We start from the raw sequence: 26,533 nt of genomic DNA on the forward strand, positions 1-26,533 counted from the left end.
CTACTGCCCCTGCCCCTGTGTGTGTATAAGTGAGAGTGCTCCACCTTGCTGCATGTGTTCTGGTTACAAAGGTTTTCTGCCCCTCCCCCCCCCGCTTCCCCACTTCAGGGGCTCCAGGAGTCTTACTGTTCCTTTGCAAGCGGAACCTCTTCCATGGCTCCAGGGCTATTTCCCTGCCTATGCAAGGCAGAGCCTTTTTGCAGTGTTTTGGGCTGCCAGGGAGGTGGAACAGCTTTTCAAAAAGCCTCATGAAGCTGGGGAGACAAGCCGAGGCTAACAACATGATGCACTGCCAGAGGGAAGGAGCAAGGCTGTGCAGTACTTTGGAGCAGGGGTGTCCAAATTTTTTTTCAGGAGGGCCACATCCTCTCTCTGACACTATATCAGGGGCTGGGGAAAAAAGAATTAATTTACATTTAAAATTTGAATAAATGTACATAAATGAATACATTAGAGATTGAATTTATATGAATGAATGAAGGTCTTGCAATAGCTCGTGGCCTATAAAAGGCCTTGCACAAAGCAAGGCCGGCCTTTCCTCTGCTGCCGCTGTTGCATCACAGATGTGAAACAGCAGGCAATGGAGGGAGCCCTCATTCCACAGCTCATGTGAGAGGTCAAACAGTTGGCCATCACACTGAAAGCAGTTGCATCAGGCCAGCGCAGGCTCCAGCAAGTCTCTGGAGGGCCAGAGGCTCATTGGAGACTGGGAGCTCCCTGAGGGCCGTACTGGGAGTCCTGGAGGGCCACAAATGGCCCCAGGGCAGGGGTTTGGGCACCCCTGCTTTGGAGCAATAGTCAGGAGGTTGTGGAATTGATTGCCCTGAGATCAGTCTCACTGGCACAAGTTATGCTGTGGACCCATGCCAGCCAAACCCTGCTCCAGCCAGCCCTCAGATTTTGTAATGCTACCCATGAGCCACAGCTCAAGAACCCTGACCACGGTAGCTCCCATGGGAGACAGGAGTGCCAGGCCCACCCATTGGTCCAGCCCAGATTGAGACATTGCATTCACTTGGGGTGAGACCAAGAAGGCAATCCTGTTAAGTGATAGTAATGTAATAGGCTATGAAACAACATGCCCATGCATGCATGTTAAAAGTTCTTGAGGAATATAGCAGTTCAAACCTACTATGATGAGTGAAGGAGACCATGTCCTGAAGCAGTCCACTGGATTCCCACCTTCCCATGGATGAGGATTCCTGCAAGGGAAGAGACATCACACATCCCAGTGGGTTCCTGCATCATTGGCAGTTCCCTCCAGGCATGGAAGAGCCCTCTATGAATGGAAGAAATAGTCTGGTCTTACAAAGAGCCCTTAAGCAAGTAGAAGGATCCTTTGTACAAGCTGAACACTCCTTCCATTAACAAAGAGAGCTTGTATTCTTAGAGGAAGCTCATAAAGCTGGAAGTGCTACTTGGGATGCTACGGGGTACTGGTGAGGCCTGTTGGACTTCATTGTTGTCTTAGTGAAAACAAAATGCTCTTTAGAACATAGCAATGTTTTCAAGTGGCTGTTCACTTCAGGATAAAATCAGTAGTGATGAGCATGCTCTCTTTTAGGGAAGCTAGTCCACAATTTTTGAATATCAGTTTAATTTAGTGAAAAATGTGCATTCAGTTTGGGATGGAAAAGGTACTGAATTTAGTTTGAGATTTATTTATTTGAGAAATGTGTATCCCACCTTTCCCATGCCAAAGCAAATGCCCAAGGTGGCTAACAAGTTTTATAATTAACTTCAAAGTATAGTAACAGGTAGAAACATCAGATAAGGCATTAAAAACATGAAATTTTCACATTAGCCAATGTCAGTTTCAGAGTTATAAATGTTAGGAGACAGCCTGAGAAGAAGAAAAGAAATAAAACAGTTCTAAGAAGATGAAGAATACTTTATCCTTTTTGATGCCTTATCATAACTTGCTTGTTACCATCTCCTGCAATTTAAGGGAAAGACGCAGTATCCGGGCCTGCAGTGAGTCCCTTGGGAACTGACAGGCATATTGTGTCCATCTTTCCCAATTGTTATTGTTTCATAATGTTCAGGACATTTATTTGATCTTATATTGTTGCTATTGATTGTAAGGTCAGCAGTAAACCAAATATCAACAGTCTATAAGTAGTTTGTTTCTGATGAGTAAGATAGGATTACAACCTAAGTCTTACTGAACACAATAGGCTCACTTCTAAGTAAAATAAATAACACTGTTTTCAAACACCTTTATCTACGAGCTTCTTCTGGATGAGCTCTTGTGTCATTGAACCTTGCATATATAAAGCAGGGAACAGTACACAGTTAAAGGGTAGGTACTGAGACTGGGATGAGAAGAGGGGATGCACAGCTATGATGATCTGTGAAATAGCTTACCTGATAGAAGATACCTGGTATCCAACTTATTGGACATGGATTATGTGTTCCTTGTGCCTAGTTTGTGATAGACTTGGAGGTACTATTTGTGTACAGTAGATTCTCTGGCTGAGTTTCCTGATCACTTGATCTGGGAGTTGACATTCAGGTTACCTCAATGTATTGATCTAAAAAGTTTCATTATGAATGCTGAGGCTGGATCTTCAAGCAAGCTTGGAACTTCATCGTTTCCACTGCAATTGTGGGTTTGCCCCAAATAATTAATGGCATCTCACATGGTGGTGGGATATATGCAAAACATAACATCTAATATGGAAACGGGTGATCTAATTATTAGGAGTGTGGAAATGACACAATTGCCATGATCATTAGTGTCTGAAATCTCATTGCTACTGGGAAATGTTGTTTATCAGATATTATGGAATCTACTTCAAAAACAACATAGGATATGACTGCATATCATGTTCCATCAGACATATAAACCATTAAATTGCAAGGGAAGATAGTCTCTTTGGACTGTGTTGTATCCAGTTTCCAATAATATCCAATTAACTTCCTTATTTTTATTGCAACAGGTAGCGACATAGGAATAGATGAAATTATCACGGGAAACTTAAGCAAATACACTGCTGTTCCACCAGGTTACTATGGACAGCCAAGAAAGGGACATCTTATATTTGATGCCTGCTTTGAAAGTGGTAAGTGAATTGTGATGTATAAAGTAACATGCCTGAGGACCTCTAGCTGGAGGAAACTCGAGCGTGTTTCCAATACAAGCTAAAATGTATATAAAATAACATTCATGATCTAAAACTGAGGTTCAGCACATATAGCTGGATAAACATTGTATTTTTGCTTTTATCTTTTCTGGATTCTCCAGATTGGGACATAGTGGAATTATTCTTGTCGTGTTCAGACATTATCTGTTAAAAGTTTGCATTGTTGTTGCACTGTAGACATGGTGTGCCAATGAAGATTGTCTGCTGCTGGACATATATTCATCCATTTCTAGAACTATCTGGGAAAGTCTTGTTGTAAGCATGGGTAATCTGGAGTTTTACCTCAGTTGTGATTCAAATGAGAACCACAAACTCTTACTGAGTTAGACTACTTTGATTACAATACTGACTTGGAACTGCTGCATTTCATTCATTTCTGGGTAGGTTCTAGAAACAGCATAAACATGTTCAGAGATATTTGGCAGGGTGAGGAGTTGTATATCAAACTTCTGATCACACTAGAGTAGTGGTTCCCAAACTGTGGGTTCTCTGCTTGTCCCACCCTCCCCCACTCTATCCCTTCCCCCTTTGGGAAGGAGTCCAAACAAAGCTTTGTACCCCCTGATAAAATTCCTCTCGGAGGCCCTGGTATTATGTGCATACATGGCACACCTGAAAGTGTTTTGCAATGGCAAAACTATTAGGGGAAATAAGTCCTTTCCTGTCATTGATTCTGCTTAGGACACTATACTTCAGAGCTTTTCTACATTATTTTCTTTTACATCAGTATTTCTGCTAAGTTAGAGAGAGCTATGTTCTCTGTCACTAAGATGTGGTTTCTTTGTCCTGTGACAAAGCTGCAGGATACTTCTCAAATTTGCAAGATACTTTGTCAGTAAGATTATGTCTGTCCTGACTTAGAAGCCAATCTGGAGAGAAACTAATGTGCAGCTTGCTATGACATATGGAATAAATGAAGCTGTCTTTTACACCAAGTCAGACTGTTGGTTTATCTAGCTCCATACTGACTATTCCAATTGGTAATGATTTTTAAGAACCTTAAACCACTGCTACCAAAGTGCAGATGTCAGAGACTGAACCTGGGAGCTTCTTCACACAAAGCCTGTATTCTACCACTGAGGTATAGCTTTTCCCCTGATAAGTGCTTTTTTTTTTTTTTGGATAAAATTATATCTGGTCTGACTATGTCTAATTAACATTTCACAGTTTGCTTTTAAAACCCACGACAAACAAGGGCTATGTGAGCACTCTCTTCTGCTGAAACATGGTTGACATTAGAATAGTGTTTCCCAACCTTTAAGAGCTCAGGGATCACTAAGGCAAAATTTGGAGACACCAAGGACTCCCACACACAAAAAATACAATTAAATTCATAACACATACAGAAGATTATTTAATAATTAATGGCTGTACTTGCATTTGCTTCACTAGCTGTGAGATTCTTGGGTTTATAGTACTGCTCAAAGCTATATGCATGTCATCATTCCAAGCCGCCCGCTCTCCTCTCTGTCATTAGTCTGTTGAACTTCTTGCCACAAGATGTGGTAATGGTGTCTTGCCTAGTTGCCTTTAGAAGGAGATTGGAGAAATTTCTGGAGGAAAAATTCATCACAGGTTACAAGCTGTGATGGGCATGTACCACATCCTGATTTCAAAGTAGGCTACCTCAGAATGCCAGATGCAAGGAGGGGGACACCAGGATGCAGGTCTCTTGTTTGCTCCTGGAGGCATCTGGTGGGCTACTGTGAGATGCAGGAAGCTGGACCAGATGGACCTTTGGCCTGATCCTGTGGGGTTCTTATGTTCTTAAGAGCAGAAGTGGTGGTGGCAGCAAAACAAAACAGCCCATAGGCTGTCTGGAGGAGTATGGGGTGGAGTGTGACTGTTGCGGGGTTGACCAGGCTGCCCCAGTCCTTTCTGGTTGAGCAAGCAGGAAGTTGCTCTGTTTGCCTTCTGTGGCTACTGGCCCAGTAAGAGTCTTTCCAGGAGACAAGCAGCAGCCACACTGGTTTAGCAAGCGGAGGGGGGCAGTTGCAGTTTGCCTTCTCAGCCTCCTTCACTGGCTGGGCTGTGAGCCTGGTCTTCCCTCATCACCTGGGAGTTCCTTTCCCACACACTTGAATTATCTTCTACCCTCTGCAGTTCCAGGATGTACCTTCATCCCCTGCAACAGCCTGTGCACTCAACAGGGAGGTTGGAGACCCAACACAAGTTGGTGGCAGAGACAAAGGAAGTGGTGGAGCAAGAAGTGTCTTCCCTACTCATTCCTCTCCCACCCAGCCCCATTTGCCCCTCTAAGAATTTGGAGTTGCTTTTTTTTAAACCTCAGAGTGCCTGACAGTTTTGAGGAAGGACTTTTTGCAAAGGATCCAAGTCTGGACCTTGGAATTCCAGGCAGGATGGGAGACACAACTCCTCCAGCCAAGCAGCCTCTCCTCCTCCTCCCTGAAACAGCACCCCATGCCTGTAACAGACCCTCTTCTGACCCTTCTCCAGGGGCTGATCTTTTTCTCTCCCCCTCCCAGGCTGCAAGTGTCTGATTTGGACTGCAGCTTGCCCCTTCCAGCTTGCCCTCCCCCAAGCTGCAGAGCAAGGGGTGGAGAGTGGCCAAAGGCTGAGTTCAAAGGCTGAATTTAGGGGCCTCACCAAAGGAAAAAAAACAGCTGCTCTCCATTCCTTGCTCCACCACCTCCCTCCAGCACCAACCCAAGCCTCCAAGCATGTGCTGCCTTCAAGACAGCCTCAGCTGCACCTGCTGTTAAGAGTCAGCAGTTCCCAAACCACTTGCAGGAGAAGCCCGAAGATCCTCCTTACCCCTCTGGAACAAAAGACAAGCTGGCCAATCAGATGCAGAGCAGTAAGGAGGTGAAAGGAGGGGTGGTGGGGGAGCCACCAGAAGGCACTGTCAGCTCTGATTGGTGGTCAGGGCTGCAGAAGTTTTTTTTCCCCTTTCTGAGACACATTGAGAGTCCCCCTCTTCTTCTGAAGACCTCATGGCAGGGTCCTGCAGACCATGGGTTGGTAACCCATGCGCTAGAACAGGGGTGCTCAACACGTTGATAGCGATCAACCGGTCGATCGCGAGGCAAAATGAGTCGATCGCGGAGCCCTTAGTCTAGTCTATAGAGTCTATAGACTAGTCTAGTCTAGAGTCTCTAGAGTCTAGACTTTTCCCCACTCTACGGTTTCAGGGCAGAGCTACCAGGTGGAATGGGGTGGGGCTTGTGAGCCCAAGTCGGCGGCGGGGGGGAGAGGAGGAGCAGAGTATGGTGGCTGGGAAAGGCCAGAATTGGTGGAGGAAGCGGTGGCAGCAGCGGGAGCGGCCGGCTGAACTGGTCTGGCTCTCTCCTTCCGCCCCTCCCCTTTGGCGCCTGGGTGGTGCATTGGCCATGTCGCTGTTCCAGTCGGCACTGGACTTCCTGTCCGGACCAGGCTCCCTGGGGGCCGCCAGCCGGGACCAGAATGACTTCTTGGGGCAGGTGGTGGAGATGGGAGAGATGAAGCTGCGCATCAAGAAGGTCATCACCGAAGGTGTGGGGGGGAGAGGGAAGCCCCCCCTGGGATGAGTGGGTCGTGGAAGGGCCCCCCATGAACCTCTTGGCCCCCCCACCTTCTCTGTTGGGGTCCTTGGTTGGGGTCAAGGAGCCTTATAGGGTGAGGTTGTGGTGGGGGCTCAGCTGCACTGGGGAGGGCTTCCCAGCGCTGGCCTTGGGAGCTTTGGACCCCCCCCCCCCCGTTGCCAGGGAGGTGGGGTGGGTGGGGAGGCAGGTGAGGCAGAGCCTCCCCACAGGGGTCCTTCGAAGAGCGCTGCCGCTGTGTGAGGCGCCCAAGCTCTGCGCGTGGGTACTTGGGTGGGTGTTTGTAAAAAAACTCTGGTAGATCTCCGGGCCTTGCTGGGTTTCAAAGTAGCTCTTGAGCCAAAAAAGTGTGATCACCCCTGTGCTAGAAGATGCAATCAAGTGGAACTTGGTACTTGGTGGAATAGTGCACTTTGTTGAATCAGTTTTAGTTTATTTGCATCTTCCCGTGCTGATGGTGTTTGGCTAGGTGTAAGCGTCTACATCCTGTTTGTTCTTCATGGTTTTTAAAGATGTGCAACACACAGTGGGTGCTGGTATAATCTTTAGAATATGCCCAGTAGCATTCATAACATAACTATGGACATTGATTTTGAAGGCTTTTGTGGTGGTTTCATCTAAGAATCTGAAAGCTCAGTTACAGTGAGGAGTGGAGTGGAGTGAATAGTCCCCACCCACTGCAGATGAGGAAAAGATTACTTAAACCCTGCTTCTCTCTCTAGTTCCCCCCCCCCCATAGCTGCTTTTCTTTTTTAAAAAGCTGTGCCAACATTCTCTTGCATTCTCATGTGTGTGTCTTGCATGTGCATTCTCTATGCCTGGGGTGTCCAAAGTTTTTGTCTGGAGGGCCACATCATTTCTCTGACACTATGTCGGGGGCGGGGGGGGGGAATTAATTTACATTTAAAATTTGAATAAATTTGCATAAGTTTACATAAATGAATATATTAAAGATGAACTTATATGAATGAGTCAAGGTCTTGCAATAGCTCAAAGCCTATAAAAGGCCTTGCACAAAGCAAGGCTGACCTTTCCTTTGCTGCCTCTGCTGCATCACAGACATGAAACAGCAAGCAGTGGAAGGAGCCCTCATCCCATAGCTCATGTGAGAGGTCAAACAGTCGCCCTCACGCTGAGAGCAGTTGCGTCGGGCTAGTGCGGGCTCCAGCAAATCTCCAGAGGGCCAGTGGCTCATTGGAGACTGGGGGCTCCCTGAGGGCTGCATTGAGAGGCCTCGAGGGCCACATGTGGCTTCAGGGCCGGGGTTTGGGCACCCCTGCTCTGTGCAATTTGCGGTTGTCCCTGGAATTGGGAAGTCCATGGTTCGTATCACACTAGCCTTGAACTCACTAACTGCCAAATCCTATTGGAGAATTACACTGGCAAAATGTGCATTTCATCAGCATAATCTATGGCTGTTGCAATGTGTGGGCTGGCCATCACCGCAAACAGCACCAATGGACACTAGATGGTGAGCTGGTGCAGGGGGTTGGAGAGAGGCAGGCAGAAGGGTGGTGATGGGGCAGGGATTGGGTAGATCAGGTCTGGGAGGAGGACGAGATTGGCAGTGGCTGTGTACAGCAAATCTGAGCCCCTTACCAGGTCTGATCCACCTTCATGGAGCAAGATGAACTTGTACCAGCTATTGAGCTAGTGCAGGTCCAAGTTGCCCCACTGTGGCTACTGGGGTGTATCCTGGGGTAAGGGGACAAATGTCACCATGAGGAGACCTCCAGCAGCGAAAAACCCCATCCAGGATGCAGTGGAAGCTGTGTTGGCACTGCTGCATCCCTTCGAGGGGTTTTAGGTAAGATTGACTGTAAATGTTGTTAGGCAGGCCATTAATCTCTCAGAAGGAGCTTGCTCCTGTACATATGCCAAAAAAGAAGGCACCATTGAGAGAGAGAGAGAGAGAGAGAGAGAGAGAGAGAGAGTACTTCATGTGCATTGAAAACATGTGACATTAAAGGCCCAATGCATTTTGAGAAAACTCTTATTCAAGGGTGTTCTGGGCCCTAGCTTTGACTGTGGGCTGGAAGGTTCTTTGGGATCCGAGGAGGAAGCAAGTCTAATCCAAGGTTATCATAAAAGAGCCTTATTTGTCTAAAATCTAAGAGCACGAACTTACAGGAATGCGTCCAGGCATACAAAGACATCTACATGCATTTCCATATGACCCACCAGGCTACGCAGCCTGCTTGTGTACATCAGCAATCTCCAGGGGCAAAGCAATGACCAAATACAGGCCTTATATCTCCTAGGCCAGTAGTTCCCAAACCTTTTAGGACCCCTTAAAGTTTCACTTTACCAGCCACTCAAGCCTCTGTGGCTATAATGGTGATTGGGCAACAGTGCTCCCCCCACCCGCCCAGTAGCAGATTGTTTAACCCTTGATGCATATAGCCTAATTTACCCTGTCAGTTTTGCAAATCACCAAAAATTGGATCGTACCCCATTGGTGGTCCATGGACCCACAGTTTGGGAGCAGGTGGGCTTGGCTAAAGTTACTAAAAATAGCATCACAATTAGCAAGGACAGGCTAATTGACAACAAAGTGACATTGTCAGTACAAAATATAGGAAAAATTAGTACAAAACCTCATTTGCCCTTATCAAGTAGCACTCCACCAAAGCCATGTGCAAATTTGATGAGTTTTGTAAAGTTTCTGATTTGAACTAAATAGTTCATGTGGCATGAATGCTATATTTTTAACAAGGTACAACAATTTTCTTGTTATCAAAGATTACTTCATCTTGTTTTTAACAATTTACGTTGTTAATGTAGTCCTAATGTCATTAATCAAATGAATGTTACAATCTCATATAGTGATAACTTGTCATTTAGTGTATGTGCACAATTATTATATGTTTTGAATGGTTCTAGAAGGACAGCATACATAAAATACCACTTGAATCCATGTTTAGAATTAGAAGTGGTTGTGTGTTAGTTGGCCTCAATTGAGCTACCATCTGTTCGAATCATTTTTCAAGTTTAACTACAATAACTAATAGCACTTACTGAAATAAAAGCAGTATATGCATTTTTCTGTCTAGTAAGGTGAAATAGCACTTGTAGAATGAAAAGGATTGAAACAGGTTGCTCATTTTCTACAGTAGTCCAGAAATATTTCTTAAAGGTATTTTTAATACAAACTTATCCTGCACAAGGAAATGTTCGATCAAGTTGAAAAACCGACTAACATGTACCAAAAGATTTAATCCTTCTAATTAGTAGAATTTATAAATATTCTGCATTCTGTAATGCAAATACTTCAGAAAGTTAACTATCTTTTTCTTTTTTTCTTAAGGTAGGTTTCAGTTATCAAGCTTTATTCTTTTTGACGCCACCATTTAAAATTTCTGTAGCAAAAATGAAAACTATACAGTTTAATTAGCAGGTTTATTTCGAACTATAAGCTACTGATAATTAAATATATGCAATACAATAACAAAGAGAGTGACATGATGGTCCCGCATGTTCTACTTTGCTTCCATTTGGGTGGTAATGAGTCAAGTAAGGTTATACAGGTGGGACCTCAGTATACACTGATTTGACTCAATGCTGTTACTGAGGTCCACCTTTAAATGCCTTGTAACAAGGAAAAAAAGCACCAAAATCCAATTTCCTACCTTCTCGTTGTTAAATAATCATAATTTCATTCCATTAGATTCCATTATTCACCACATCTAATAATAATAATAATAATAATAATAATAATAAACTTTATTTATATCCCGCCCTTCTCCCTAAAGGGACCCAGGGCGGCTAACAACATATAAGAAACACATTTAAAAACATAAATTAAGACAAATAGCAGATAAAAACATTAAAAACACATTAACAGCGACCTTAAAAAACAGTAGTCAGATTAAAAGACAGAATAAAAAGAGTACAAAAGAGCAAGTTACAGAGGAATCAGGCCTGTAAAAACTACAAAATGTGTAAAAAATGTTAAAAAGGCCAAAGAATCTAGTGGCTGAATGCAGTATAGTGTCTATACCAATGCATTCTGGAGTGACAATAGATGAGCAAGAACCTGGAAGTGGGTCTTTAAAGATATTTTATTGATTTATTTTGTTTTGTTTTAGTATTTTTATCCAGTCTTTCTTCCACACCAAAGGGGGCTCAGGGCGACCAACAATAAAAACAATACAATACTAAAAGCAATTAAACATTAAAACAGCCATTTTCAACCACTGTGGCATGGCACGCTGGTGTACCACGAATGGTCTCCAGGTGTGCTGTGGGAATTTGGGAGAGGGTCATTTATTAATGGGGCCATTGGAGGATGTGAGCCCCCATTGACAGCACAGTGTGCCTTGTCGATGGTAAAAATAACTGATGGTGTTCTTTGACCATTTTAGTGCCTTTCTAGTACGGTGAGATTAAAAAGGTTTAAAGTTGCTGCATTAAAACATTAAAACACCCAAGATCTCAACAATTAAAAATCATTTAAAAATTATTTTTCCACTAATTTGGTATCCACTGATTTTTTTTAATCCACTGGATGTTCCGGAATCAGAGCCTTCTGGAGTCATTGGCAGTGGAAGTGGCTGCCTGGTGTAATTTTCTACAAAAATCAGACATGAAGACAGGAGGCAGCAGGGTCAGCAAGGCTTCACTAAAGGTGTTCCATGCCCAAGAGGATTTTCTTGATGCACCGCAGGCTGTAGTTTGGGGTGTCTGTTCTACACTGAAAAGCCCCAAATACTGTAGCCTTTCCTCATAAGGGAGGTGCTCCGGCCTGAAAATCCGGAAGTGCTGCGCATGGCCTCCCTGCACTTCGGAAGACCTCCCGGATGTGATTGGAAGGTACTTCCGGTTACATTTGGAAGGTCCTGTGAGGCCTTCCAGCTGCAGGGTCAGATCTGTGTTGAGTCAAATCCACTGATCCTGAACCCATGGATAAGGAGGGCCCACTGTATAGTTTTTGATTAGTGATTGTGGTGTTTGTTCCCTTTGAATTATGAACTTTACTACTATAGCTGTAATCATACCAGAACTAAATTGTGACCCTTTGTACATCTGAAATCCCTGCATTCTGCAGGAACACTATTTTGGACAGGTTTTATGAAATAAACAGTGGTTTATTTCTTTAAATATTATTTGTTGGAAAACGTGTTTAGAAAGATTTGTTGCTTTAGAATCAGCTGTTTTCCTTCTTTTCAAGATGAACATGTTGTATAATGAGACTCGGAGGGAAATAATTTATTAACATCTTTTCCAATAAGCTCAAAATTCATTTGAATACAAAATGTTACCTTTGAAGTACAATATTCCACTGGTTAAGCACATAAAATTCCTCTGATTAGGCACATAACTCTTCATGTTTGCCTTTATTGATTCTGTTCAGTAGTCTAATTGCATTCTAGGTTCAGCCTTTACCATGCTAATTTTGATTTAGGGTTTGTATTTCTTAAAAACAACTGGGTGCACACCATCTATTATCGCTGCATAGTCTTTCTGCAGCTATTGGGAACTTTAGGATCAACTGTAATGACATAACATGGAGGTAAATTACTGCAGTACACAAAAGGTTATTTTTATGTTAGTGTTTTGCAGTAGATTACTAGTCTGAATTGCACCTGGGCAGAATTATTGTTTCTTTTGGTATATTGTACAAACTTGCTTTTTGTGATAAAACCACTGAGCATTTTAGAGAACTGAATGAATGTTTTTAGTTGACATAGGTTTTTATGGTGCAAATAATACAAAGGTTAATTGTAGAGTTTTCAAAACTGGCAATTCAGATCCCATTTTCTGATAATATGTAAAATATTGTTTTTCTAGAGTGTAATACAGTTGACCACATCTTACGTGTGATAGACTTGCACAAATTCAAGTATATATACTTGGTCCCCACCCCCAAAAAGAAAGAAAAACAACTATCTAAATAGTGCAGGTGGCTCTACCCACCATTCCACTTACTCTCTTTATGCCCCAGAGCAAGACTGTAATGAGAGAATGATAGGAAAGTCTTAAAGGTGTTTATGTCAATTCTTCACATTTTGCCTTATATTAACAAAACATTATTTACATAGTACTATGAATTTGATTTTTTTATGCACAGTTGTGCGCCGCTTAACGACAGGGATGTGGACTGGCATCACTTGACGCTATGCAAAACCTCTGAAGGTGAGGGGAAGCTGCTCCCCTAACCACCACAGGCTTTTCTGAGCCTCCCAGAGGCAGTGCGTATCTGCTTGCTGCCTCTGCGAGGCTCAGAATGCCGGAAACATGAGAGAGACACAACTTCCGGTTTCGTCCGGGAAACCAGAAATCGTGTCTCTCATGCAGTTGGAGTAGTCTGCGCTTCTGGGAGGCTGAGAAAAACCTCCAGAGGTGAGGGGAGCAGAGCTCCCCTTGGAGGGTGTGACCTCCACACCCTTGGAGGTTTGGAAGGGTGTGACCTCCAGTGGCAGCCGTCAAATATGTGACCTGTCGCTGGCTGGAAGTTTGTTAAGGGGCGCACACCTATAAAATGTAGTAATAGATGGGGCATGATGAAACTCCTGTTAAGCATGTTTAACAGATCAGGCCTCAGCACTGGCACTGAGTGTTGCAAATGTATTAAAAAGCACATTGCAGTACCTACCAAGTAAATGGTGCCAGCGGGGAGGTCTACACCACCCACAGAGGAACACCTGGCTGTTGATGGAAAGGTGGTAAGCCCTGAGCAGTGTGGGGATATGGGGGGTGGCAAAATGGTGAGGGGAGGTGTTTTTGAGCAGGAGAGAAGGCAAAATGGGGGAAGGGACAGGCCCAGGAGCAGGTGGGACAGGCAGAGGCCTTGTTTGCTGAATCCTATCCCCAATGTCAGGCTCAAAAGCTGATGTATGGCTTTTCCAGCCTGCTCCAACAAAATATCTGATGCTGATTTGAGAAGCCCCATGAGCATGCTGGGCCTTTACTCAGGGGAAGGGAATGTAAGTCCCCTTCACCTGAGGAGATGTCCTGCCTGCCCGAATCTAGCACAGGATCCAGTGGTAGCCATTTGGAGCAGCCACTCCTGTGCTGGGTAGGATTGGGCCCCCAGTCCTATTTATTTCAATGGAGGAGATACGCATGTTTGTAATTCTCTCCTGTCAGAGTGAATGGAACTAGGATCGCAAGCTTGTTCCTAAAAGGGGAGGAGGACACAGTGCTTGCTTTGGCATTACTCCCTCCCAAAAAAATTCAGGGAGAAGAACAAGGGGTGACAGATCCTATTAAAATTCCTGGTATTAGTCATGGTAAAATAGATGTATGGTAACATGTTGATTTTATATAGACATGGAACAAAATTACACTATTGTCTTTAAAGGAACTGTGTGTAACATACTCAAAAATTTAGGTGTTTTAGATTTTGACTGTACATAGGCAAACAGTAACAATAAAGAGTTCAATCAGTACATTGTCAAGTTGATCTTTGAAAATCAAGTTGCAGGATACTTTTGGTTTTCCTTATGAACATAGGATGTAATTGCCAGTATTTCAGTGCAGAAATGGTATCCTGTAAATTTCACCATTAGATCTTGTCTGCTAAACAATATTGATTTGATTAAGCCTAATCTGCTATCTGCCATATGAAATTAGCCAAAATATATTGAACTGTCCAGGGATAGAAGATTTTCTCACTCCCTTTCTTATGGACAGTCTGTATTTTCCTGTGATATTTTACAACTTCTTAAGGATAATCAGACTTTAGAATGACTTTGTACTGTAAAGTGACCTTGGCTCAGTTTCACTGAGGTAAATTATCTTTGTTTTAGAAATCTGGGGGTCCCATTTAGTTACCCTATGGAATTATCTGTCTGGAGCATCTATATCTATGGCTAGTTAATTAGATCTTACACACCAAGTAATGACTTTTTGTAATATATAAATACTGTATAAACTTTTATATAGGTTTATATACTAGTTATGCCTGCTAAAACCCTGTGTCCAAAAGAAAAAGAGTGGGTGGCTATCCTGTGTGAATGATATAGTTATTTGAGGTAAAAAAAAGTCTTAACACACTTTGTTTTTGTTTTGCTTTTTTTTTGCTCTTTAATCTTGAATAACCTCAAGAACGGGCTTTTGGATACTGCTAGGAATATCCCCTCCCCAATCAAAATCCAAAATAGTGCATCTATTTATGTTGAATGGAAAGCAGGGTAAGAGGCACTTTTTCAAGTGGATGCTCCTCTTTTATTTAGCCAGGGGAGAGTAACTGGCCCTCCTCACCCCAGCAGTGTCTTTGCTACGGCGCAATCCTAACGACTTATGTCAGTGCTGTCCAGCACTGGCATAGTGGTGCCAATGGGACATGTGCAGCATCCTGCAGTTGGGTGGCACCCATGGAGGCCTCCTCAAAGTAAGGGAATGTTTGTTCCCTTACATCAGAGCTACACTGCCCTTATGTCAGTGCTGGAAGGCACTGACATAAGGGGTTAGGATTGCACCCCTAGTGACTGTCTGCTGGTGGTTTTTTTTGCATCTTTTTAGATTAAGCCCTTTTGGTACAGGGAGCCATTAGTTGTTTGTTTGTTCTCTGTAAACTACTTTGTGAACTTTTTGTTGAAAAGCAGTATATAAATACTGTTAATAATATCAGCCCATTTGTTGGAAAGTTATTTTTTTCTTTAGGGAAGACACTTGCACCACTCAATAGGTACTTGCGAGCCCAAACCTATCCAGCTTCGCTGATGTAGCCATGACAACACAATGTGCACTGCACCCTGCAGTGGGGGGGTAGTCACGGAGTCCTCTTCAAAGTAAGGGAATATTTGTTCCCTTACCTCAAACTGTATTGTGGCTGCATTGGTGCTGGAAAGTTGAATAGGATTGGACCCTATGTTGTTTGCAGTGGCATAGCAAAGGAGGTGCAGGGGGTAGCAGTTGCACTGGGCACCAAGCTTTAGGGGGGCAATAAGCTGAACTTGACACTAGTGACCAAAATTGTGAAAATCTAGGTATGTATGAACAATACCATCATGCTGTGTATCATTGGAAAGGTGGTTTAATGCTAAATACAATGTAACAAACTGAACTGGAATATCTGTATTCTATCAAAAGTTATATCCAATTAACCTGAAAATGAAGACACAACTGCCTCATGGAACAAAAAGTGGATTTGCTTAACTCCAACCTGATCTGTGAGACTGATTGTTCTGAGTGCCAATGAGATGTTGTTATGATACAGCATGGAACCAATAACTTTTTATTTATTTGATTAAATTTGATTTTGCCATGCAGGGGGGCTACAAAATCTTTGACCTCAGGTAGCAGATATATGCCTTAGCTATGCCAGTGACTGGGAGGAGGCAGCAGAGCAAGTGTATGGTGAGCTGCTGGGAGGAGGACATGGGTTCCTTCCAATTTTCACTTTTTAAAAAAACCTGGTGTGATGTCACTTCTGGTTGTGACATCACTTCCAGGGCAACATTTTGAACGTGGCACCGGGCTACACGATCATTAGCTATGCCACTGGTTGTTTTTAATAGAAAAATATTATAGCTCTATTTATAATGAAGTTACTGTGCTGAACATATTGAATGGCTTTGAATTTATGGTTACAATTTTTTACAATTACAATATTGTAATTATTACAATTTAATAATTATTAATTATGACAATGCCACTTTTGAAAGTTTTAAAATATGATTACTGTGATTCCAGAATAATAAATTTTTCATAGATTGGGCTGTTTCACTCAGCCCAACCTTTTGTATAACAATAAAAGTAACACATGTGGCCACTACAGGTGCTGTGGTTGGAGTGGAGGCACAGTGTGCTAACACATTTTCAGTTCTCCTGTCCTTCATAAAGCATGTCCAATGCCTGGGAGAAGTGAGGAAAGGGAAGAAATGAACACGGCAGTGAACCTGGTTGGAGAGAAGTGTGTACAGAGCCATTTAGGGCACAATCCTAACCAGGTCTACTCAGAAGTAAGTCCTATTTTGTTCAATGGGGCTTATTCTCAGAAAAGTGTGGTTAGGATTGCAGCCTTAGTTATTTGATTCTTTTATGTAAACCACTTTGAACTTTTTTGTTGGAAGTAGGATATAAGTACAGTTAATAATAACATGGATCACCATAATATCAGAAGCTGCTCTTTTTTTCTGCACTTTGCAAAGACATAGACACCATTTTCAGTTAGTTCAGTAAGGGAGCAGCTAGCGGTAGCAGAGAGAACAAGTCACTTTTACTGATCAGCTTGTTTCTTGTTCATTAGACAACAGCCATGGCTTGCCGTCTCACCAGCAGCTGACTTTCAGAGCAGGCAGCTGTTATTTCAGTTACAGCGCAATCCTACACATCTCCACTCAGGATAAAGTTCCATTGTGTTCAGTGGGGCTTACTCCCAGGAACATATGTATAGAGTTGCTGCCTTAGGGCCCAATCCTATACAGTGTGCGTAGGCTTACTGCTGGCACGCACTTTTGCAAATGTGCCAAAGGGCATGTCTGCAGCCCTCAGTGCCATCTGGTGCTGGTGCTAGCTCAGCACTGGCAGGTGCTGGATTAGCACCAATGGACCTCCGCTGCTCTGCTATTGTTCAAACCGCCGGGCAGAGGAGAGGTAGGTGGGGGGGAGGTGGGGGGAGGTAGAAGGAGGTCGGGAAGGAGATGTACCAGGGATAGGGAGTGGGGCGGGAGGGAGGCAGGCCAGTGGAGCTTTGCTCCACCAGGTCCTGAGCCTCTGTTTTGGGCCGCTGGCTGGACAAGGAGGCTCTTGATTCTACGCTGTCCCTTGGGTCATCGTAGAATTGAGTACCCCATTGTGGGACTACTCGCCTTACCTGGGGAAGGGGACGAAAGTCCTCTTCTCCAGAGGAGCCACCGAAACTGCCCAGGTTGTAGCAGCAGTGGAAATGTAGCCATTTTCGGTACCTCTGCAGCCCTGGGTACTGGTCAGTTCAGGATTTAGCTGTTAGTTATTGAAGTAAGTGTTGATTATTCTTTTGTACTAAACCATGGTGGGAGCTTTTTTTGATTTTGCATTGCAAATGCAAAAAATTTGGAAAACTAGGTCTACAATCCTTATTTGAAAGTAGGTTCTACCAAGTGATGTCAGACTTAGATCCCAATCTTGTACTCACCACATTTGGCTGCAGTTCTCAGCTCTTCTTTTGTGAGGGCACTGACTGCCATAAAGCAGTCAGTCAGTTAGTGCCTGTCACAGAAGGCGCTCCAACAGCATGCAACTTAGCGTGCTTCTGTTAAGTCCTGTGCCTTTTTGCCCATGTCATCATCCATTCCCCGGGTTGCCAGCGGAGGTAATATCACAGAGGGGATGGGAGGGGTTGATGGGAGAGTGGAAATGGGGCATGGAGGGCAAAATGGGTTGGGTATGGGAGGATCGGGCACTGGGTGTGGGGCTGGATCAACAGTGTCTGTTTCCACTTACCTTTGATAACATTTCAAGGTAATTAGTTCCAGATTGTCTTTTTGTTGTTGTGAAGAGTTTAGTACTGTGGTTCTCAAGCTATGTGCTGTGGCAATCCAGGGTGCCACAGTGAACTCACAAGGTCACTGTGGTGTATTTTAAAGGCATTGCTTTCAAGTCACCACAGGATATTTTAAAGGCCCTACGGGAACATGTGAAAAATTACGGCAACACTAAGGGTGCTGTGAACAAAGAAAGTTTGGGAGTCTCTGCTTTACTATAACAAGAAAGATAGTACTTTGGCAGTAGGTGAGGCCAGGATGAGTTAAGTAAAGAACTAAAAAGATAGTACCTTCAGCAGAACATTTGCTTATAAATTTACTACCTTCAGCAGAACATTTGCTTATAAATTTACTAATCTTCATATTTTAAATTTAATTATTTTAGTCAGTGAAGTTTTAAAATAGCTTATTTTAATTGTTTCTTTCATTATGTTACTTGTTTTTGTATTTGTAGTTTTAATATTTGATTATTTGCTGCCTTGGGCTGGTTTTTATTTAGTCAGGTTGGGATCAGATAATTTTATAATGTGTTTGAGGGGATGCGGCTTTACAATGCCAACATTTGTTTTATAAGTAGTAGATTTTGTTTTACATATGTTTAAACTTCTCTTGCTATGACATATCAGTATAATTGTGTAAAATAAAAAGGTCTAAATGAGTTTTGCCTTTGTTTTGCCAAAGTGAATAATACTGAACAGCTATTTGGCTTCCTGTGTTGTCCATGGTGCTGAAATTGCTTCTGTATCTACTGTATACTTCAAATTGTGCATATGCCGTAAATTGTGTATACAGAGTTACAAAATATGGAGATAAATCTAGCCTGTCAAAGAGAGTGGAGGAGGTGTTACATAATTTTGCAAAGTTTGGCTTGGCTATAGAGTTTCATTTCTAAGCTGTATGTACCTCCGGACATTTTCAGAGCTGTATGTGAAGACTTTTCAGTTTTGATTTATGACTTTGCCCATATGAATTGCTGATCTGATTTTAAACTCATTTTGTACAGCTAATTATGAGAGTTAAAATGGCTCTTTCATTATGTTAAAGCAGTCTTTGGATTACAAAAAGGAGCTTAAACTAAACTGAACTTAACCAAGGCAATTTTTCTATGGATATAATACATTTTTGATGGAGAACTTCATTTTCAGCTCTCCCTCATGCTATGAACACACTAACACTGGAACCTTTCTCTTTTTACCTTTCATGCTAATTGGTATTGGATAATAGACCAGTGAATACTTTTTCTATGGAACAGTTTTGACATTCTTAATATTTTTGTAAATATCAAAGAGAGGACAAAAACGGCAATTTCGTTGCATTAATATTAATAATCATTTATCTGCCAGGAAAACATTTAAATATCACTTGACATTTACAGAGAAAGATTAATGTTTAATTTGCTGCAAACATTGAAATACAATGATATAAAAGAAAAAATACTTCTGCATTTGGTGAAGTGAAATGACAGGAAAAGGCTAGTCACTTGAAAGTATCTAATCATAAGAGAAGTCTGAAACATCTTGGCGCCTTTCAAAATGTCAATATTTTAAACTTATCAGGGTTTTTATTTGGAGAAAGGGGAGGGAAGAGGATCTTATTAACCAGATAGCAGTTTTAGTTTGAATAAGACTTGAAGATACCATCTAATGAGAGCTGAGAAATTGTACCAGAAGGACAGAATTGAAGAAATAGGTTAAAGTTGTGATCTGTTATGAAAAGTACCCAGTTCTATGTGATTTCTCCAATACAATTTGATACCTTAAAGTAAATTGAAACAGATTAAGCAGTTTAAACAGATTAAACATTTACTTGCAGGTAACTACTTAAAGTCTTACCCTCTGTCTGGTGTGTGGAGTTTGCAAGGAGCCATCGGGCTGGGAGGGTGGAGAAGGGAGTCAGTTACTTACACCTGTGCTTGTGAGGACTGGACCAGCTCTCCAACCTTGATTGGCTCCCTTTATTTGCAGGTAACTGCTTAAAGCCTCTGGTTGCCAGAGACGTGAGCCTTTGGCACGAGCCGAAGGGCAAGAGCCAAAGGGCTCTTTGCCCAGGGGCTAGTGGGGCATAAAACCGGAGGACCCTCTTCAGAAACAGCCGGCACACACCAAGTGCAGCAGCAACAGCAGCTCTCTTTCCTCCATGTTTGTCATCTGTTGGGGGGCCACTACATAACACAAGATCTTACTAATCAAGAGACACGCGGCAGTTATAGCAGCCTGACTTGGAGCACCTGCAGTGGATATAGCTGGAACTTTCCACCATTTTTGTCCAGTGACTGGATCCACCTTCTGTTCTTCCAGCCTTCAGGACTGGGCTTTCTCCCACCATTCTCCCACCCCTTCAGTTACTTTCTCTTGGAGTTATTGCGGAATTGGCCCTACCCTTTCATCCTTCTCCCCTGAGACCTGTTAGATGAGTTGGGATATAAGAGTGAGACAACCTGAATCCCTGTGAGAGAGGGGTGAGGGAAGTCAGATGGTTGTGCCCCTATGAGAAGGGGGTAAAAGAAGGATTGTGAAGTAGCACATCTCAGTGGGTTGGACGTGGGGGAGTTGCTGTAGCAGTGGCCTAGATTTGTACTGCAGACTAGTTCCTTTTCTTGTCTCCCCTCCATCTTTTGTCTCCTAATTTGTAATCTGTGGGAGTGGAAGCCATGGTACCAAGCTGTGTATATAACAGAACAAATACTGAGCAGGTGCTTTATACATTGGCTTTTAGAAGATGGACCTCGCCAGTAAGTGATGTGTTTATTTCCGTCTAGAAGCTCAGGGGAGGGGAAACCATAAGGGGAGGTGCCACCATCAATAGAGTGACAAGCTGTGGAAGATATGGCAGTGGAGGGAGGGCTGACCTTTCTAGGGCAAGGAGGGACCATCGTAGATAGATTGTCCCTCTCTCCAGACTTCTCTCCAACTCTCTGGGGGCCTTGGCAGTAGTGCCCTGGGTCTGAAACTGCTGCTTCTAAATGCCAGATCAGTAAATAATAAAACCTGTCTTATCCAGGATTTAATCCTGGGTGAGGGTGCTGATCTGGCTTGTATCACAGAGACCTGGTTGGATGTAGTGGGAGAAGTGAATCTTTCCCAGCTTTGTCCCCCGGATTTTCAGGTACTGCAGCAGCCACAGCTGCAGGGAACGGGGAGGGGGGATCGTGATAGTCTACAGGATTCCATCTCCCTTGCCAGGAGCCCTGTCCAGCAATTCACTGGGTTTGAGTGTCTGTATGTTATATTGGAAGGGCGGGACAGGATTGGGATTCTGTTGGTGTACCATCCGCCTTACTGCCCAACAGACTCCCTGCCTGAGCTGACTGGTTGATCTCGGAGGTTGCAATGGAGGCCCCCCGCCTATTGGTGTTGGGGGACTTCAATGTACACGCCGAGGTCCCAGAAGGAGGTGCAGCTCAGGATTTCATGGCTGCCATGGCAACCATGGGCCTGTTACAAAAGATCTCAACCCCAACCCATGAGGCTGGACGCATGTTAGACCTGATGTTTGTGTCTGGGCAAAGGGATGGTGATCTGGATGTGGAGGAAATCAAGATCACTATGTTGTCATGGACAGATCACTTCCTGGTAAGTGATCCAGGTAATCACTGGTAAGTTATAGCCTCCTGTCTCCACAGCGGCGGAGGACCTTATTGTATGGTCCACCCCCGAAGACTGATGGATCTGAATGGTTTCCTGAGGGCTCTGAGGGATTTTCCTGCTGCTAAGGACGCTGTCTCATCTGAGGCTCTCATTGATCTCTGGAACACAGAGATGGCCAGGGCTGTGGATGAGATTGCTCCTGAGCGGCGCCTCCCAGCTGGCAGAGTCAAAGTGGCTCCTTGGCTTTGAATGATGAAGCGGCAGGGTAGGCATCTTGAGTGATGGTGGAGGAAGACTCATGACAGATCCGACTGGACACAGGCTAGGGCCAATTTCAGGGCCTACTCTGTGGCAATAGTGGCAGCGAAGCGTTCCTTCTTCTTTGCCACTATCGTGTCTGCACAAAGCCGGCCAGCGGAACTGTTCTGTGTGGTGTGGGGTCTCCTCCATCAGACCCCACCAGTTGATCAGGAGGAACACATGGAGGTCCGCTGTAACACATTTGCCAGGCACTTTGCGGATAAAATCGCTCGGATTCACCATGACTTGGACTCCACATTGGCAATGTCTGGTGATGTCCCCATGGCATCTGTCAGTCCTGGTGTGTGGGATTCTTTTCAGCTTGTGGAACCTGAGGATGTGGACAGGATTCTTTGGAGTGGGAGGCCGTCTGCCTGCCTGCTTGACCCGTGCCCAGCATGGCTGATTAGATCTGCCCGGGAGGGACTGGCCAAGTGGACAGAGAGGGTAGTGAATTCATCCTTGAAGGAGGGGGTGTTGCCACTGGCTTAAAAGCAGACTGTGGTTCTCCCCCTCCTGAAAAAGCCCTCTCTGGACGCTTCTATATTAGATAATTATCAACCAGTATCAAACCTCCCATTTCTGGGCAAAGTGGTCGAGTGGGTGGTGGCGTCTCGGCTCCAGAGGGCCTTGGATGAAGCAGATTATCTGAATCCCTTTCAGTCTGGCTTCAGGCCGGGCTTTGGGACAGAGACAGCCTTGGTCACCTTGGTAAATGACCTATTCTGGATGGTGGGAGTGCATCCATGCTGATCCTTTTGGACCTTTCAGCGGCTTTTGACACCATCGACCATGGTGTCCTTCTGGGGTGGTTGGCTGAGTTGGGAATTGGAGACACCATTTTGCAGTGGTTCCGCTCCTTCTTGGCTGACAGGTCCCAGATGGTGGTACTGGGGGACTCCTGTTCGGCACCTTGGCCTTTAGAGTGTGGGGTGCTGCAGGGTTCTGTTCTGTCCCCCATGTTATTTAACATATATATGAAACTGCTGGGAGAGGTCATCCGGGGATTTGGAGTTGGGTGCCATCAGTATGCTGATGACACTCAGCTCTATCTCTCCTTTCCACTAGACTCCAGGGTGGCTGTCTCTGTCCTGGAGCGCTGCCTGGAGGCAGTTGGGATCTGGATGAGGGTGAACAAGCTGAAATTAAATCCGGACAAGACAGAGGTCCTCCTGGTGCAAAAATCTATGATGCGGGTGCTGGACTGTCACCCTGCTTTGAATGGGGTTGCACTCCCCCTGAAAGAGCAGGTTCACAGCTTGGGGGTTATCCTGGACTCACAGCTGTTCTTGGATGCCCAGGTGTCAGCTGTGACCAGGAACGCCATTGCCCAGCTTCGGTTGGTGCACCAACTGCAGCCGTTCCTGCCTCAGTTGGAGCTGGCCATGGTGGTCCATGCCATGGTGACATCAAGATTAGACTATTGCCATGCGCTCTATGTGGGGCTGCTCTTGAAGACAGTCCGGAAGTTGCAGCTAGTGCAGAATGTGGCGGCTTGTGTGGTTGCTGGTTTTGACCTTTAAAGCCCTAAATAGCTTGGGACCAGCATATTTGAGAGACCGCCTTCTACCTTATATTCCGGCCTGCTCTATTCAGTCATCAGAGGGGGCCCTGTTGGGTGTGCCGTCATCAAGAGAGGTTAGGGGGATGGTGGCCAGAAATAGGGCCTTCTCGGTGGTGGTGCCTGTACTGTAGAATTCTCTCCCCTTTGAGTTGAGAACAGCTCCTTCATTGTTAACCTTCTGGCAAGGCCTGAAGACATTTTTATTCCAGCAAGCCTTTTATGTCTGATGGCTGCTTTTAATTGTTTTTACTGCTGATTTTATTGCTGCTGGTTGTTTTTTTATCTATTTTATTGCTGTTGTTTTAATGTATTTTATGACTTTTAAATGTTGTTAACAGCCTTGGGTGCCCTCTGGGGAGAAAGGCAGATTACAAATCAAATAAATAAATAAAAAATAAGCACCCTTGGACGAGGGTTTCTGGAGAAATTGGACGAGTTTCTGGAGGAAAAATCCATTATGGGGTACAAGCCATGATGAGTATGCGCAACCTCCTGATTTTAGGAATGGGTTAAGTCAGAATGCCAGATGTAGGGGAGGGCACCAGGATGAGGTCTCTTGTTATCTGGTGTGCTCCCTGGGGCATTTGGTGGGCCGCTGTGAGATACAGGAAGCTGGACTAGATATGGCCTGATCCAGTGGGGCTGTTTTTATGTTCTTACCCTGAGCAAATGTAACAGAGTAAACAAGAAAGCCTTTTATCACAAACTGGTAGCTGGAATAGAACTGAGATGCAAATTAAAATAAGAGGTCTGTCAAGTGTCTGTTGTTCTTGGTCCTCCATTATTCTTTCTTTATACTGTGTTCCTGGGTGACCTCATTATATCCTGTGACTTTTCATTCACCTGTATACTGAAACTATGACACCAACTGTACTTCTTTACCGTAGGACTTTCTTTCTCTATCAAATCCCACATCTCCTGTGCCTGCCTAATATTTCTGCTTGAATATCTTGAATATTGTCGCAAACTCAGAAGGTCCAAGACTCAAGTTTACCTCCTCCCTTCCCTTCCTATATGTTTTCTATATGTTGACAACATCCCCATCCACAATCTTGAACTTGCATTGAAGACTAGACTTTATTTTGTCTCTTGTCTCTTCTTTGTTTGCTGTATTTAATATTTTGCAGTTGTATTCTTTCTTTGTACAACATTGCAAAAATGCCCATTCTGCAAAAACTTTGAATTATGCCCTGCTCGTTTCTTGCTTCAGACCACATGGTACTTTTTCTTAAATTCCTACACTGCCTTCCTGTCTGCTCTTGGATCCAGCATGAACAACTTCTTGTCCTTATCTTCAAAGTGCTCTTTCACCATTCTCCTCCTTGCCTTTTCATTCCTATATCCCAGTACATCCTTCCCTGTAATCTTCATTCCTCCAACCCCACCATCTTTAGCTATCTGAAGGAAACCTTCAGATATTTTTCAAACATATTTGAAGGTTTCAAACATATTTTCTTTCTCTTCCTTCCTGCCCTTATTTCTGGAACTGCTTCCCAGTACTCCTGTATCTCTACCTTCTTCCTTCATATTCCTTCTCAATCCGCTTATTCCATGAAATCTTCGACAGAACCTCTTAGTTTCCATGCTCCATCAAGTATGTGTAAGTGAAATAAACACAACTCCTGTTAACCTCTGCCTCTATTTCCTCTCCCCTTTCTCTGTTGTTTTCCCTGTATTGAATTGAATGTTAACTCCTCAAGACAGAGAGTCTGCCTTGAAGCAGTCATGTATTCATGTACTCTCAGACCTCAGAATCCTTTAAGTTAGGAAAGGAGCCACTCTTTCTCCCTACAATCAAGTTCCCCCCCCCCCCTTCCTTAAAAGAGAAATGAGATGGCAGGGACTTTTTTTTTTTGCTTTTTGTCATTCCAAGGAATATTTAATGGAGGTTGGCTGTCATAAGTATATGAAAAGTATCCTGGGTATTTAGGATCTTTTAAAGGCAGTTTAGGGTCATGACTCAGCGCCATATTTGGAACAATATGTCCTTGCATCTTTTTTCCCCTTGCAACAAGTCGCTACTTATCTGTTCTGTGAAGACTTTAATTATTTCCCTTTCCACTATGGGAGTGTTGTTGGTGGAGACAATGATACTTTTGGCTGGGAAACTGCTGTGTGGAGGCCCTCGGAGGGGTTGGTAACACCAAAGAGGAACTTTGGGATGTCAAACTGGATCATATGTCTGTAAGTGTATGTCTCCTTGGGAGGTTTGGGTGTATATGGTTCTTAATGATGTTTTGTAATTTTTGAGTAACAACTAGAAGTTCATCAGATCCTAGGTGTCTGTAGATGGTGAAAGTATCTGCATCTCTACAAGAAACCATTCCAGCTAGCTATATTGGGAATGTCTGTTCTTTTAAACTCATTTTCAAAACAGTCTGTTAAACAGTCAATAGGGTTTTAAATTATTTTTATTTTAAATCTTGAAAAGTTGTTTTTGATTGCTGTCTCTCACTCACACACCCATGTTAGCAAAACTAAGAAAAAATAGAAATGTGCAAATGAATAGTCTGAGAATCTTTTTATTGGGTAAAAGGACTTTTTTTAATCCTGAAAAGTTCCATTTGCACTTTTGTTTATAAAATTGCTTCATAATGTCAGTTGTGTTACCTTTACTTAGATTGATTGCCTATTCTATAGTATGTTTTATATATCAAAATAAATGTTCAATAACCGGAAAGGTAATTTACAATGCATTTATATGATTCGCACATTATGCAGTTCTGCAGGTCTGTTCCCAGGTTGTTTCTATTTAAGGAGTTTGTGTAGATTGAAATGCAGCTGCAAGTGTATTAAAGATTTTCTATTGCCTGCTTGTCCAGATTTTTATTGTGCAGATGAAAAATAGTATTTCAAAGACTTGGCAATATATTGACAAAAACAGAGGATTACTTTGTGTAGTTCTTTTGAAAAACTACTCCAGATTGCCTTGGATACTTCTCTTTACGTGTATTTTGAAGAATGAATTTCCTGATAGCTTTTAGCT

General features: G+C 43.6%; 1 protein-coding gene across 1 annotated transcript in view; it reads left to right on the forward strand.

Annotated features, from left to right (window-relative positions):
* The window catches only part of BEND5 (BEN domain containing 5), a 1,022,542-nt gene that overhangs the window by 13,596 nt on the left and 982,413 nt on the right, over positions 1-26,533 (forward strand). Inside the window, exon 2 of the mRNA XM_066625824.1 lies at positions 2,943-3,065. Within this exon, the coding sequence (XP_066481921.1) occupies positions 2,943-3,065 (123 nt within the window). The remainder of the gene's footprint in view (positions 1-2,942; positions 3,066-26,533) is intronic.

This window comes from Tiliqua scincoides, chromosome 4, assembly GCF_035046505.1.
Source record: "Tiliqua scincoides isolate rTilSci1 chromosome 4, rTilSci1.hap2, whole genome shotgun sequence".
Taxonomy (NCBI): Eukaryota; Metazoa; Chordata; class Lepidosauria; order Squamata; family Scincidae; genus Tiliqua; species Tiliqua scincoides.